The 17,283-nt window shown below is 42.3% G+C and overlaps 1 protein-coding gene across 1 annotated transcript in view; it reads right to left on the bottom strand.

Annotated features, from left to right (window-relative positions):
* Positions 1–17,283, bottom strand: part of mrps5 (mitochondrial ribosomal protein S5) — a 137,951-nt gene that overhangs the window by 16,376 nt on the left and 104,292 nt on the right. Inside the window, exon 6 of the mRNA XM_043687173.1 lies at positions 7,314–7,404. Within this exon, the coding sequence (XP_043543108.1) occupies positions 7,314–7,404 (91 nt within the window). The remainder of the gene's footprint in view (positions 1–7,313; positions 7,405–17,283) is intronic.

Raw genomic sequence — 17,283 nt, 5'->3', positions numbered from 1 at the left:
TGATAAGCTCATTTTCTTCCAAATGAGTATATATCCTATCCCTTAGGGATGCCACTGGAAAAGATCCTATCAGTGATGTCAGGCTCACAGGTGTGGAATTATCTGGATTATCTGTGCTACCCTTCTTAAACAAAGGGATAACATTAGCAATTCTCCAGTCCTCTGGGACCTCAGTGCTGTTCAAGGATGCTGCAAAGGTATCTGTTAAGGCTCCAGCTATTTCCTTTCTCACTGCCCTCAGTAACTTGGGATAGATCCCATCCGGACCTGGGGTCTTTTCCACTTTAATGTCTTTTAAAATACCCAACACTTCCTCCCTCCCTCCTTGTGCTGACAAGCCCTAGAGTAATCAAAGATTTATCCATAACCTCAACATCTGCCATGCTCCTCTCCTTGGTAAATACCGATGCAAAGCATTCATTTAAGAATCTCACCCATTTTCTCTGACTCCACGCATATCTTTCCTCCTTTATCCTTGAGTGGGTCAACTCTTTCCCTAGTTACTCTCTTGCTCCTTATATATGAATAAAAAACTTTGGGGTTTTCCTTAACCCTGCTTGCTAAGGATATCTCATGACCCTTCATGATGGACTGATGAAGGGGTTTTGCCCGAAACGTCGATTTTCCTGCTCCTTGGATGCTACCTGACCTGCTGTGCTTTTCCAGCACCACTCTAATCTAGACTCTGTAAATGTTCAAGTAGTAGGCAGGGCCACCACCACCTTGAAGAATCAGAGACAGACAACGAAATGTAGCCATCAGCATCACACACCTCCTAAAAACCAGGAAATGAAGAGACCTGCACAGAATGGAACTAGCTTTTATACAAGAAGGAACCACTGAAATAGGACAAATTCTCATCGTCCATCATGGTTACAGATGAGCAAGGAGGCTGTTTACATCAAACCATATAAAAATGCAACAAGATTAACCAATTTTAATCAAATCTAAAAATTTTGCAATTCCCTTCCCTGCAGGTTCATTGGTCAGCTGAACAAAACATCAGACCAGGATACCAAATTTATGTTACCATCTGACCAGGGGTCCAGCAAATGATTTTAAAAATAGACGCTGAACTGTCCTGAATGAAAAGTTTAAATAATTATTGAAAATATAGGACATAAAATATTACAGCGTAGTACAGGTCCTTTGACCCTCATGTTACGTTGACCTGTGAAACCAATCTGAAGCCCATCTATCCTACACAATTCCATTTTCATCCATATGCCTACCCAATGACCACTTAAATGCCCTTAAAGTTGGCGAGTCTACTATTGTTGCAGGCAGGCCGTTCCACGCCCTTACTGCTCTGAGTAAAGAAACTACCGCTGACATCTGTCCTACATCTATCACCCCTCAATTTAAAACTATGTCCCCTTGTGCTAGCCATCTCCATTCGAGGAAAAAGGCTCTCATTGTCCACCATATCAAACCCTCTGATTATTTTATATGTTTCAACCTCTCAACCTCCTTCTCTCTAGTGAAAATAGCCTTAAGTCCCTCAGCCTTTCCTCATAAGACCTTCCCTCCATACCAGGCAACATCCTAGTAAATCTCCTCTGAACCCTTTCCAAAGCTTCCACATCCTTCCTATAATGTGGTGACCAGAACTGTACGCAATACTCCAATGCGGCTGCACCAGAATTTTATATAGTTGTAGCATGACCACATGGCTCTGCAACTCAATCCCTCAACCAATAAAAGCTAACCACCGTATGCCTTCTTAACAACCCTACCAACCTGGCTGGCAACTTTCAGGGATCTATGGATCTGGACACCGAGATCTCCCTGTTCAGCTACACTACCAAGAATCTTACAATTCACCCAGTATTCTACATTCCTGTTACTCCTTCCAAAGTGAGTCACCTCACACTCTTCCACATTAACCTCCATTTGCAACCTCTCGGCCCAGCTCTGCAGCTTATCTATGTCCCTCTGTAACCTACATCATCCTTTGGCACTGTCCACAACTCCAATGACCTTAGTGCCGTCTGCAAATTTACTAACCCATCCTTTTACAGCCTCACCCAGATCATTTATAAAAATGACACACAGTAATGGCCCCAGAACAGATCCTTGCGGTGCACCATTAGTAACTAAACTCCAGGATGAACATTTCCCATCAATCACTTCCCTCCGTCTTCTTTCAGCTAGCCAATTTCTGATCCAAACTGTTAAATAATCCTCAATCCCATGTTGCCGTATTTTGTGCAATAGCCTACCATGGGGAACCTTATCAAATGCCTCACTGAACTCCATATACACCACATCAATCGCTTTACCCTCATCCAACTGTTTGGTCACCTTCTCAAAGAACTCAATAAGGTTCGTGAGGCATGACCTACCCTTCACAACACCGCGTTGACTATCCCTAATCAACATATTCCTTTCTAAATGATTATAAATCCTCTCTCTTATAACCTTTTCTAACACTTTACCCACAACCGAAGTAAGGCTCACTAGTCTATAATTACCAGTGTCTCTACTCCCCTTCTTGAACAAGGGAACAACATTTGCTATCCTCCAAGCCTTCCAGCATTATTCCTGTAGACAATGATGACATAAAGACCAAAGTCAAAGGCTCTGCAATCTCCTCCCTGGACATAAAGCACAGCAGCCACTGAAGTGGAAATGATCAAAAACTCAATGATGAATCTTCCCAGGCCTTGAATGATGTCAGCTATGATAAGAAATTTGGGGGAAAAAAAGAACTGAATGAGATGTGGAGTGACGCCCTTCTTGATGTTGAGACCAAACGGTGTGACCTTCCAACTAAGTCCAGAACATCAAGGCAAGCTTCTCACAAATGGGCAGCGAGAAGCTTATTGTTGGAGATTATCACTCATCATCACACTCGATACTACCTATTCTCACCTCATTAATATGCAGGCTCTGTTTCTCCCACATGCCAGATAGAATCCTGACATGAAAGTCTGAGCAGGTACCTCGAGGCTCCAGTTCGTCATTTTCTCCTATGGACCTCCATTTTGCACAGCCAACACTAAATTTCAGGGCACACTCCATGGACAGCGACTGCAAACACCCCTCCTCCAGGGCCATTAGCATCTGACACATAACAGCCTCACTGCACCATCAAGGCACATCTAATTTGCATACAGTACACCTCTGCTCTTCAGTGCTGGACTGTGGAGATCACCAGCGTCTATCAGTATAATGCTGCAAGAACATCTCATGGTTGCTTGCTCACTCTCTTAACGCACCCAAACACTTCATCTACCTAGATGCTTAATTTCCCTGCCTTGCCTTTTCACACTTTGCGTTGGTGTTTGGTGCAGACAAAAAAGTCAGGTACCTTGCTTATCACAGGGAGAACTAGCCATTTGGATACAGGACTGGCTTGAAGAGGGTGGTGGTGAAGGGTTGCTTTTCAGACTGGAGGCCTGTGACCAGTGGTGTGCCACAAGGAGCGGTGCAGGGTCCAAATATGATTTGGATGTGAACATCGGAGGTATATTGAGTAAGAATGCAGATGACACCAAAATTGGAGGTGTAGTGGACAGCAAAGGCTACCTCAAGAGTACAACAGGATCTTGATCAGATGTGAGGTGCTGCATTTTGGAAAAGCAAATCAGAGCAGGACTTATACACTTAATGATAAAGGTCCTGGGGGAGTGTTGCTGAACAAAGAGACCTTGGAGCGCAGGTTCATAGTTCCTTGAACATAGAGTCACAGGTAGATAGGATAGCGGAGACTGCTTTAGTATCTGAGAATTTGTAACTTGAACATTGTGCAATCATCAGTGAACATTGTCATTTCTGACCTTGAGATGAAGGGTCAAGGACATTGATGAAGGGTAAAGGGATCAATAATCAGAGGGTATAGATTCAAGGCACAAGACATAACATAGAGAGAAGTGCAGGAGAAATTGTTTCAGAGGGTGGTTAGAGTGTGGAACTTACTACCTAGAAATGTAGTTGAGTCAGAAACTCTTGTAACATTGAAGCAGTCTTTAAACATTCACTTGCGTCGTTTGGCCAAGGCAAGGGGGCCAAAGGGTGGAAAATGGGATTAGAGTATTCAGATCTTTGTCGATTGGCACAGACATAGAGGCTGGATGGATGTACCTACTAGAGAAGGTGCAAAACTTGACCTACTCTTGGGAAATAAGGCAGGGCAGGTGACAGAGGTGTCAGTGGGGGAGCAGAGGGCAGAGCGGTAGATGTGATCTATATGGACTTCAGCAAGGCCTTTGACAAGGTTCCCCATGGGAGACTGATTAGCAAGGTTAGATCTCATGGCATACAGGGAGAACTAGCCATTTGGATACAGAACTGGCTCAAAAGGTAGAAGACAGAGGGTGGTGGTGGAGGGTTGTTTTTCAGACTGGAGGCCTGTGACCATTGGAGTGCCACAAGGATCGGTGCTGGGCCCTCCACTTTTTGTCATTTACATAAATGATTTGTATGCGAGCATTAGAGGTACAGTTAGTAAGTTTGCAGATGACACCAAAATTGGAGGTGTCGTGGTCAGCAAAGAGGGTTACCTCAGATTACAACAGGATCTTGATCAGATTGGCTAATGGGCTGAGAAGTGGCAGATGGAGTTTAATTCAGATAAATGCGAGCTGCTGCATTTTGGGAAAGCAAATCTTAGCAGGACTTATATACTTAATGGTTAGGTCCTAGGGAGTGTTGCTGAACAAAGAGACCTTGGAGTGCAGGTTCATAGCTCCTTGAAAGTGGAATCGCAGGTAGATAGAATAGTGAAGGCGGCGTTTGGTATGCTTTCCTTTATTGGTCAAAGTACTGAGTACAGGAATTGGGAGGTCATGTTGCGGCTGTACAGGACATTGGTTAGGCCACGTTTGGAATATTATCTCCTTCCTATCGGAAAGATGTTGTGAAACGTGAAAGGGCTCAGAAAAGATTTACAAGAATGTTGCCAGGGTTGGAGGATTTGAACTATAGGAAGAGGCAGAACAGACTGAGACGGTTTCCCCTGGAACGTTGCATGCTGAGGGGTGACCTTATAGAGGTTTACAAAATTAGGATAGGATAGGATAAATAGACAATGTCTTTTCTGTGGGGTTGGGGAGTCCAGAACTTGAGGGCATAGATTTAGGGTGAGAGGGACACGATATAAAAGAAAGTGAAGGGGCAATCTTTTCACACAGAGGGTGGTATGTGTACGGAATGAGTTGCCAGAGGAAGTGGTGGAGGCTGGTACAATTGCAACATTTAAGAGGCATTTGGATGGGTGTGTGAACAGGAAGGGTTTGGAGGGATATGGGCCGGGTGCTGGCAGGTGGGACTAGAATGGGTTGGGATATCTGGTCAGCATAGACGGGTTGGACCGAAGGGTTTGTTTCCATGCTCTAAATCTATATGACTCAATGAATGGCCTCCCTCCTGTACTGTAAAAACTATGCATCAATGAGGGGGGTGCCAAAAGGGCTTGGTACCCAGTTAACGAGTTTGGCTCAAGTGCATGAGAAAATTCACTACGTCTTACGCACGGACATTCTCTGTGAAACTTGACCAAACTGACACTTAGATGATATCTGGCAAAATACAGCCCAATATTCCCAAAGCTGTTGAAACTGTAAAAATAGGGCATGGAAAGGAACTGGTTTGGGATGAATAATGCAAGTTGTCAGACTCATGTTGTCTAATCCTCCAGGGACCAAGGCCATTCCAGCATTTCAGCAAGCTGCCATTTTGATATAGAGTGCATTTCATTGAAGGTGTTCCCTTTCAAACTGAGGCAGTAAATTCAGGCTATGTTTGTTTCTTCATGTGAATACAGTCAGTTCTGCTGTAACATGTCTATCGTTAATGCAAGTGGCTTTAATATGATTGGGTGAATAGGGAACGCTGTTTCTAAAACGTGAATTTTTAAAAGTGTACGTTGGCTATAACGTGATTACATCATCAACATTTTATGTGTATTTGTATTGCGCGATTTTTGTATAGAGTGGGATCACACAGGAACACGACTATCACGTTCTGGAAGCAATGACTGTACAAAAGATCCAATGGTACTGCCAAGAGTAGCAGGGATTCTTCCACAATCCTTGCCCCATTGCCATTCAAAATAGGTCATCTGATTTATTGCTATGTGCTAATTGTCTGCTGGGTTGCCAAGGCAACAACAGTGAATACACTTCTTAAAAGTGACTAACTGGTAGAAAAACACACTTTCAGCAATGAAAATTTGTACTTACACTGCATGTGGAACACAGGAAAGCACTTTTCACGAGCACCCTACTGCACCTAGCAATGCTACACGGCTCATCTCCCACATGGATGGCACAATGGTCTCACACCGCCGCAAATCCAGGTTTGATTCCACCCTCGGACTAATTGGAGTTTACACATTCTCCTCATGTTTGCGTGGATCTCCTCTGGGTGCTCCAGTCTCCTCCCACAGTCCAAAGATGTGCATGTCAGGTGGATTGGCCGTGCTAAATTGTCCATAGCATCCAGAGATGTGTAGGTTAGGTGGACTAGCCATGGTAAATGTGGAGTTACAGGGCTGGGACAGAATGATCTTCGGTGGCTCGGTTCAGACTTGATGTGCCGAATGGCCTCTTTCTGGAATGTAGTAATTCTATACCTGCACAAACTGTTAGCAATTTAACTGTAATGCTCTCATCAGCCACACTGTGCCATACTGACTGGTATCTCACTCTGCAGGGCAAGGTAGTAGACAAGCAGGATCTAACCTATAGGAAGCATGTACAGCTATGTGCACTCAAACCCATGGAGCAGATCATACTTGATATCATTTCCATGGCTAGCAAGCAGATGCGAGTATCTGCAAACCTAACCCTTCTTTGAACCTCACATTCCTCTCTCATACTACAATTGATTTTCAAGCAATGTAGATATCCATCTGAGCACAGCCTGCCACTTTAACACACATAAAATATACATTTTCCCTTGTGCATCCTGAAAAACCCCTGCCATTCCTCATTCAGCACTTAAGATGTGGGGAATCATATAAAGGACTATTGAGCAGATGATGAAACTTTAGGCCTGAATGTGCTGCAGTGACAGGAGGGAGGTGTCAGCTCTTCCAAGGTCGTGTTCACACATGAGCACTTGGTGCAAATACCTTCCCATCCCAGTGCACCTTCAATTCCCTCAAACATCAAATAATCTGTTCCATTCATGCTATTTCAACATTATTTAGTTTCAAAATGATTACAAAATAAGATTTGCCACCATAAAGTTGAAGTGTAGCCTAACAGAACCATAGGTCATCCAAGTAAAAGAGCTTCTTTAGCTTTCGCTTTTGACAATCTGTACAGAAAGGTTAAGCCTACAGGTTCCTTCACCTCAGAACTCACCTGCAGCTCCATTTGCATTTCCAACCACCACCAGAGCACTGACAGATCTCTTCCTTCCTTCTTTTGCTGTCATATTGAAGACACTTTTAACCTGTCAAAAACAATAAGTTTGGTTAAATATTAAAGACAAGCTGAACAGCATCTCTGCACCAGAAAACACTACGTTAGTCAAGACAAAAACTAAAGCTCCCAAGAATGCACTGCCTTAAGCAAATCTGTCATTTTTCATGGCGTAACCTAGACTAGGATTTAAGTGCTTCTGACCGATGTTCTGGAGGTTTTGTACCATTCCTGTACAGAGTTTTAGTGCAACAGTTCCTTTCCTCTCAGCTTTGCATACAATTCTGTCACCAAAAGCCTTGCAACATATTTAATTGTAGGTTGCTGTCATTATGTCTGTAAACGACAATAGACTGAATTAGATTAGATTCCCTACAGTGTGGAAACGGCCCTTCTGCCCAACCAGTCCACACCGACTCTCCAAACCCAGACCCATTTCCCTCTGACTAAACACCTAACACTATGGGCAATTTAGCACGGCCAATTCAACTGACCAGTACATCTTTGGACAGTGGAAGGAAACTGGAGCACCAGGAGGAAACGCATGTAGACATGGGGAGAATGTGCAACCTCCACACAGACAGTTCCCAAGGCAGGAATTGAACCTGGATCCCCAGCACTGTGAGGCAACAGTGCTAACCACTGAGCCACCTTGCTTTTACAGCTCAACATATTCGAACATCTTTCAGCTAATTTTATAACCTGCTGATTTGAGCTATTTTTACAGATACAGGATGAACTCCAGTTCAAGATGTTTCTATTAGAACGTGGGGAACAATTCATTGTACTCATTGTCAGTGACTAAGGGAGTTCTGAGGGAAAGCAAAAGGTCATGTTCATGGGATGACCAGGCACCATGTAAAACTACAGCAGTTTTCATTCTTCCATTAGAAAGAGTTGCAGCATGTTTCGATCTTGCCCTTGATAAATTTTTAGTATTACTTTTGTCAAGTGCCACATATAACAGTTGAGCAAGTTGATGCATTTGGAGCAGATGAGAATATATTAATGGCCGGAGTGGGGAAGATGTTTAATTACAGTCACAGAGATGTACAGCACGGAAACAGATCCTTTGATCCAACTTGTCTATGCTGACCAGATATCCCAACCCAATCTAGTCCCACCTGCCAGCACCCAGCCCACAATCCCTCCAATTCATAGACCCATCCAGATGACTTTTAAATGTTGTAATTGTACCAGCCTCCACCACTTCCTCTGACAGCTCATTCCGTACACATACCACCCTCTGCGCGAAAAAGTTGTTGTCCCTTAGGTTTCTTTTATATCTTTCCCCCCTCACCCTAAACCTATGCCCTCTTGTTCTGGACTCCCCCACCCAGGGAAGAGACTTTGTCTATTTATCTTATCCATGCCCCTCATGATTTTATAAACCTCTACAAGGTCACCCCTCACAGCCTCCAACGCTCCAGGGAAAACAGCCCTAGCCTGTTCAACCTCTCCCTATAGCTCAAACCTTCCAACCCTGACAACATCCTTGCAAATCTTTTCTGAACCCTCAACCGAGAGGAAGGAGACCAATTGAACTAGTAACACCGATGTAGCACTTCATACATTAGCTTGGACTTTGATAAAACAGTGAGGAGGCTTCACGTGACTTCAAGAAACCAGACTGCTTAGTAGAATACCAAATTAGACCATAAAACCATAATACAAAGGAGCAGAATTAGACCAGACTATTGGGGGTGTCCCACCATTCAATCATGGCTGATATGTGTCTGAACCCCATTTACTTGCCTTCTCACTGTAACCCACAGAGTTAACGTTTTAAATCCTACTCTCCACAGATCCTGCTAGATCAGCTCAGTTTCTCCAGGATATTTCTATTGATATAATACATTCCAAGGGTAAATTAACCAAGTATATACTCAATGCTAAGATGCTAAAGGACGTTATCAGCAACATTTTAGATATTTTGATGAGGTTTCTACTTGACTGCTTTCAAAAACAGTCTTGGCACTGTTTACTGCATGCTTTCCCTACAAATTCAAACTGAAAATGCTGGAAACATTCAGCAGAACAGGTTGCATCAATGCAGAAAGGAGGGTGGAGTTAACATTTTGGACTAATGACATTTGGACCGAACCAGTTTGGTCGGATAGATCCTGATCTATAGTACACTAACACCATTTTGTTTTAATTTTAAATTTTCAACATCTACAGTCTTTAGAAACAAAAATAGAAACTGTTGGAAAAGTTCAGCAGGTCTGGCAGCATCTATGGAGAGAAATCAGAATGAATGCTTAGAGTCAAATGACCCTTCCTCAGAACTCAGACCTTTCTAAGGAAGGGTTACTTGACATGAAACGTTCACTCCGATTTCTCTCCACAGATGCCGCCAGACTTGCTGAGCTTTTCCAGTAATTTCTACTTTTGTTTCTAATTAACAGCATTTGTCTTTTCTTTCCTGCTGTCTTTTGCTTTTCATTGCATTTTTATTTTTCGGTGAGCTCTCTATATCCAAACAGTATTCAGAGCTTGATCTGAACAATGCACTTTAAAATTTATACAAACTCTATGGGCTTGCTGTTCTGGTGATCAGTGTTCTATTAGTTTTAGTAAATTGCTGCATTGTATTGCAAGTAACAGAGTCATAGAAATGTACAGCACGGAAACATGTTGAATATTGCAATCCAATTTGTTAACGGAATTTTATTAACATAAATTAACATTAGCACTTTTTGACTAACGTACAAGGCATTTGAAATACAATTGTTAATTTCATAAAACGAAATTCCTTTCTTTCTCAGTCATCTCTGTTTCCACTGACTTTGTCAATAGTCTCTCGTTGCAAATTTGATGAATCTTCGTTCCTCACAATAAGTTAACTTTCATGGACCAAACTTTCTGCTGAGGTACAAGCACCAACCCTGAGCGAACCTCCTCAGCTCTTTTTGCACTGCTTCTGGTTCCTTTGATCATTCTTTTATCAATGCCATAGACTAATCTACACTTGTGCATCTTTTACTTTTATGTATCTGAAAGTCAAAACACAAGTTTGCAAGATTTAAGTTCATGCTGCTTCTTAACCAATTATTCATGCACCAGTAGGACTTGGAATAAATTCCATACACAAAATAGGTCAGATCTTGCTCTACACAAAATGATGGCACTGTGACTCAGTGGTTAGCATTGCTGTCTCATAGCGCAAGTGACCCAGGTTTGATTTCAGCCTCAGGCAAGTGCCTCTGTGGAGTTTGCACATTATCCCTGTGTCTGCGTGGGTTTCCTCTGGGTGCTCTGGCTTCCTCCCACAGTCCAAAGATGTGCAGGGTAGGTGGATCAGCCATGCTAAATTGCCCTCACTGTCCAGGGATGTGCAGGTTAGGTGGATTATCCACAGGAAATTAAGGGTGGGGGAGGTGAAGGGGAGTGGAGAGAGTGTTGAATCTGGGTGGGATGTTGTTCAAAGAGTTGGTGTGGACCTATTGGGTCAAATAGCCTGTTTCCACACTGTAGGCATTCTGTGGCTGCCACATGTGTCCACATAATTGCATTTATTGTACAAGGTGATTGGAAAGAGTTTAGTACCCTTTCGTGGGACATGGCTGATATCAGCAAAACCAGAATTTTTGGGGGCATCACCAGTTTCCACAACTGAATGCTATTTCAGAGGGCAGTTACGAGTCACGCAGGCCAGACTGAGCAAAGATGACAAATTTCTGTCTTGAAAGAATATTAGTGAACTGGAGCAGGTTTCATGACATTGATTATAGTTTCATGATCAGCATTACTAAGACTTGTTTTCAATTTGGTTTATTAATTGGATTTAAATACAGCAGCTGGTGCAGTGAGATTCAGCATCTTCCATGTCTCCAGAGGAAAAGGCTCAGTCTTGGGATTACTTGTCTAGTGACTTTACAACTAGACCATCATCTCCACGATTAAAGTACAATAAATCTGCAAATCTTTATCTTATTTTGTGCCACTGATATAGGGTAATTATCACCAGCATAGAAATCCAGGTTAAAGACGTGCATACAATTAGGAAAAGGAGATGTCCTCTTGGCCCCTTCAGTCTCCTGTTATTTGGTAAGAATGTAGAACATTACAGCGCAGTACAGGCCCTTCGGCCCTCAATGTTGCACCGACCTGTGAAACTAATCTGAAGCCCATCAGAACTTACACTTTTCCCTTTTTATCCACATGTCGATCCAAAGACCATTTAAATGACCTTAAAGTTGGCAAGCCTACTACTGTTGCTACTATTGTTACTGGTGGGGGAAAGAAAGAGAAACAGAGAGAGAGAGAGAGAGAGAGAGAGAGAGAGAGTGAGAGAGAGAGAGAGTGTGTGTGTTGGAGGGGGGAGAAACAGATAGAATGGTGGGGATAGAGTGAGGGAGTGTGAGAGGGCAAGAGAAAGATCATGGCTGATTTAATTACTCCATATACCCACCCACCTTGATAAAGTTTTACTAATTGCTTATAAAGTATTTATCTCTGCCTTAAAAGTACTCAAAAGGTTTGCTTCCACCACCTTTTGAGGAAGAAGGAGTTCTAAAGACTCACAATGCTCAGAGAAAAATGTTTCCCTCTGCTTGGTCTTAAATTATTGACCTCTTATTTTAAAACAGTAACCGCCAGTTCTAGATTCTCCCACAAGAGAAAATATTCTTTCCCCATCTGCCCTCTCAAGACCCTATGGGATCTTGCAAGTTTCAATCAAGTTAACTCTTACTCTTAACTCCAAGGTTTGTAATCTGGGCCTGAACAACCTTCCCTCATAAGGTAATCGGTCCATACCAAATACGAGTCCAGTGATATCTTCCGCAACCTAATCTAATAGATTTGCAGTCTTTCTTAAATTAGGGAAACCAATACAGCGCACAGTACTCCACATCTGATATCACAAAAACCCTGTAGAATTGAAACACACCTTTTGTATTGAATTCCCTTTGCAATAAACAATATTGTTGTGTTAACATTTAGGTACAGGAAGTAATTAGGAAAGCTATATTTCATGAGTAGGTCACTCAGATCACTCTACATTATAGCACAGCTGATGGAATTACATTCAATGCAAGAAACAAATTTAACATCAACCATGGTAATATGTGCAGTTGGAGGTTGGGTTTTGGGGGTGGGGGGAATGGGGAGGTGGCGCGAGATGGTTGGTACTCAGTGCTGTTAAGAAAAAGGAGTTTGAGAATTTTGACCCAGTGACAATGAGTAACATATTTCCAAGCTGAAAATGTGTTGCTGGAAAAGCGCAGCAGGTCAGGCAGCATCCAAGGAAGCGGAGAATCGACGTTTCGGGCATAAGCCCTTCCTCATTCCTGAAGAAGGGCTTATGCCCGAAACGTCGATTCTTCTGTTCCTTGGATGCTGCCTGACCTGCTGCGCTTTTCCAGCAACACATTTTCAGCTCTGACCCCCAGCATCTGCAGTCCTCACTTTCTCCTCCTAACATATTTCCAAGTCAGGATTATAAGTGGTTTGGAGTGGATTGCATAGGTGGTTGTGTTTCCATACATTCGCCCCTTGTTCTTCTGACTGGTGCAGATTGTGGGTTGGAAAGTGCTGTTGAAGGAGAATAACCAACTTGCTGCAGTAAATCTTGTAGATGGTGCACACGGTTGTCACTGTGTGTTGCTTGAACAGTCAATGCTGAAAGTGATGGATGAAGTGCCAATGAAAGTGGCTACTTTGTCCTGGCATCTTGAGTGTTGTCTAGATGATTGCAGCTCCAATAAGTGGAAATACTCCTTCACACTCCAGACATGTGTCTTGTAGATGGAGGATAGATTTTGGGAAGTCAGGAGGTAAGTTACTCATTGCAGAATTCTTAGCCTCTGAACCGCTCTTTTCACCGCAGCATTTATATGGCTGTTATAGTCATACAGCATGGAAACAGACTGCTCAGTCCAACCAGTCTATGCCAAACATTATCCCAGACTGAACTAGTCGCACATACCCCTTTAAACATTTCTTATTCATGCACTTATCTAAAAGTCTCTTACATGTTGTGACTGAACCCACATCCACCATTACCTCTGGAAGTTCATTCCACACACAAACTACTGTGTAAAAAAAAAAATTGATTTTAAAAAGTCAAAAGGATTTCTTCTCTCTCCTTCAAAAAATTGCTCCTAGTCTTAAAATCCTCACCCTCAGGAAAAGACACCTGCTCTTCACCTTATCTACGCTCCTCACGATTTTATAAACTTCTATAAGACCACCCCTTAATCTCCTATGCTCCAGTGAAAATCATCCCAGCCTATCCAGCCTCTACTTATACTTCAAATCCTTCATTCCTTGCAATATCCTGATCAATAAGTTATTCTAGTTCGATAAATGGCATCTTTTGTTTCAAAAAATGACTCTGAACTTGATAATCACATTTTGTTGTCTGCTTTCAAAAATAAGTCATAAACTGTCTGCTTAACAGCCAGAATTCCAACACTAGCAGCAAGTTATCCAAACAGTCTAGGTTGTAAACAGAGATAATGACTTTCCCCATCTATTCAAAGAAACAATGAGCAAGGAGAAGGTAGGAGAACAGCATTAAGACAGTTACTCATTTAGAGAGCTGGTGCATTCACGATGGGCTGAATGGACACTTGCTGTACTGTAACAACCCTGTTAAGGTTCTTGAGCATCAGTCCCTCTCTTTCATTTCTCAGTCCAAGGTCGTATTGGCAGACATGTGTAAATGTATAAAACAATCTATTTTTAATCAGCTTTAGACACAGATATAAATGATAATTGCACTCCCTTTATTCATTGTGCAATTTTACAATATATCATCATGTCTCTGCTTCCCAGATACTCTTAAATCTGCAAACTGTGAGGATTCCATGAGATTGATTTCCTCAACTGACATCTGGAGATTTCCTAACTGCTTTTAGAGATTGACACCAAATACTGGATGCTGGAGGTACTCCCTGTGCGCAAATGAGAAAAGCCTTCTCAGCTCAAATCCAAAGGCTCACTTCAAGGATTTTCAGCAAATAATGTGTCGATTCTGTAATTTACCAGCATACTGACTAACCTGCAGTAACCTTTTATTATTTTGCCTGTAGTAAACGATCAAGACTGGAAGCTATTCTCAATTCAGCTGAGCACACAATCAGTAACCGTTTGAGCACGAGTTTTCCAACTTGAATATGACTCCGTATCTGGATGCTTTACACGGAGGATACAAAGCTGCAAAGAGAATGCCTAGTACATTCAGTGATAAGGATTAAGACCTTGCAAGAATGTTAGAACAATTTTCCTGGTAACTCTTATAGATCGGGTAGGCACAGTTCATTTGTATTTCATTTATATTACAGACCACTGTAGTTACAGTGACCCAGATTTTTCCGTGTCTGTCAGAATAGATTTCCCAACAATAATCTTTTCTCAAATTATCCACTACTTGTCAGTATTTTGAAAATTTTGAATCTGGCCTGTTCCCAAAGTGTACTATTGGAAGTTTAAAAAAAAAGGAGAAATCCAGTCAATACAAAGGAGGGAATTTATGTGTGGAGCTGGAGGAACTGGGCATGGTCATTAACAAATACTTGGCATCAGCATTCACAAAGGAGAATGGCAAGTCTAGGGAGGGGTATGGCTTTCCAGGGTACGTCAATATGAAAAAGGTGGCATTGGGTTTTTGAAAAGCATTAAAGTAAACAATTCTGCAGGACCTGATGGGATCTATCCCAGAACGTGGACGGAGGCAGATGAGGAAATTGCTGTGGGTCTGGTTGGATATCTTTGTATCCGCTTTAGTCACAGCAAAGGTTTTACAGGATTGGAGAATAGCCAACGTTATTCCTTTGGAAATTACAGGCTGATGAGACTTACACCAGTGATAGGGGAATTATTGGAGGAGATTCTAATATGGACTTATTAGCGATAGGCACTATGACTTTGTTTGGGAAGGTCATATATCACAAACTTGATTATGTTTTTTGAGTAAGTGATTAAGGTGATTGGCGAGGGCAGGGCAGTAGACATTGGCTACATGGGCTATAGTGAGGCCTTAACAAGGTCCCTCACGGCAGGCTGATACAAAAGGTGAAGTCACCTAAGATCTGTGTCAGAAGATAGAAGTCAGAGAGTAGTGGTAGAAGGGTGTTTTTCTTACTGGATATCTGTGACCTGTGGTGTTCCACAGGGATCAGTACCAGGATCCCTGCTGTTTGCAATGTTTATAAATGATCTGGAGGAGAATGGAGGTGACCTGACCAGTAAGTTTACAGACACACAAGCGTAGAAAGCTATGGATAGTGAGGAGGATTGTCAGAGAATACAGCAGGATGTAGAGAGCTGGAGACTTTGATGTAGAAATGGCAGATGGATTCAATCCTGACAAATGCAAGGTGACACATTTTGGGAAATCTAATGCATGAAGGAAGTATACTGTAAATGGCAGAATCCTTCAGTAGCATCAACATACAGAGGGATCTAGGCGTAAGGGTCCAGAGTTCCCTGAAAGTGGCAACACAAGTGTTTAAAGTGATCAAGAAAGTGTGTTTTGAGAAGATGAAGGCATACTTGCCTTCACCAGTCATGGCGTAGACTAAAAGAAAAACTGGCAGGCCATGTTGCAGCTGTTTAGAACCTTAGTTAAGCCATATTTGGAATATTGTGTATAGTTCTGGTTGCCGCACTATCAGAAGGATGTGGAAACTTTTGAGGGGGTACAAAAACTGTTTAGCAACATTTTGCCTGGTTTAAGGGGTACTAACTTTGAGGAATGATTGGCCAAACTTAGTTTGTTTTCCCTTGAACATTGAAGGATGACAGCTGACCTGATAGAAGTTTACAAAATTACAAGAGGCATGGATAGAATGGATAGTCAGAATCTTTTCCTCAGGATAGAAATGTCAATGTCTAGGGACATAGGTAAGAACGGGGCATGTTTGATGGAGATGTGACACAGAGGATGTTAAATGCCTGGAATGTGCTGCGAGAGGTGGTGTGGAGGCAAATACAATAACAATGTTTAAGAGGCATCTTGATAGATGTATGAATAGTCAGGGAATTTAGGGAATCGGACCGTGTAGAGGCAGGAGATGTTTTGTTTAGAAAGGCATCATATGTGTCAGTGCGGTCTTGGGGCACTAAAGGGCCTGTTCCTGTGCTTAACTCGCTTAGTTCTTTATAACATTAAGTCATTGCAAACATAGCTGTGACTTTGCATAAAAGCATTTTAATTCAAATACATTTCCACATTTGTTAGCCTGAACATAAATTAGTTTGAGGCACAAAAACAACCATAAGACTATAAACTGTGGCCTTTTGCCCAGGGCAATATGGCTACTTTCCCTTACAGTAGCGATTTCCAACAAACCCCAACCAAACCAAATATAGCTCAACTTTTCATTCGCTTAATAAAGTTAAAACTAGACATCATTGTAAAGTATCTCAACTTACAACTGGAAAGAGACAAATAAATGCTTTCAAGCCATCACATATTGACAAGCGTAGAAATGAGATCGCACATGGATAGAAATAGGCACCTTGAATGCCTGCTTGTGAACACCAGTTTGGAAACTATGGCCTGACAAGAAATCAGTCCTTCAGAGCAACTCACTGTAGCAACAAACATCACGAAAAGACATGTTACATGGCACTTCATCATGCAAGTACCTTGTTTCACCTTGTTTTAATTTTTGTTAACTGCAGGTAGTCTTCAAAGTTTGTGCGAAGATTTGTAGCTCGGGTGCTTGTTGTTGTGGTTCTGTTCGCCAAGCTGCAAGTTTTTGTTGCAAACGTTTCGTCCCCTGGCTAGGTGACATCATCAGTGCTTGGGAGCCTCCTGCGAAGCGCTTCTTTGATGTTTCCTCCGGTGTTTATAGTGGTCTGTCCCTGCCGCTTCCGGTTGTCAGTTTCAGCTGTCCACTGAAGTGGTTGGTATATTGGGTCCAGGTCGATGTGTTTGTTAATGGAGTTTGTGGAT

This window comes from Chiloscyllium plagiosum, chromosome 3 (genome assembly GCF_004010195.1).
Source record: "Chiloscyllium plagiosum isolate BGI_BamShark_2017 chromosome 3, ASM401019v2, whole genome shotgun sequence".
Lineage (NCBI taxonomy): Eukaryota > Metazoa > Chordata > Chondrichthyes > Orectolobiformes > Hemiscylliidae > Chiloscyllium > Chiloscyllium plagiosum.
Note: the sequence above shows the minus strand (reverse complement) of the source record. Positions and strands in the feature narration are given on the sequence as shown.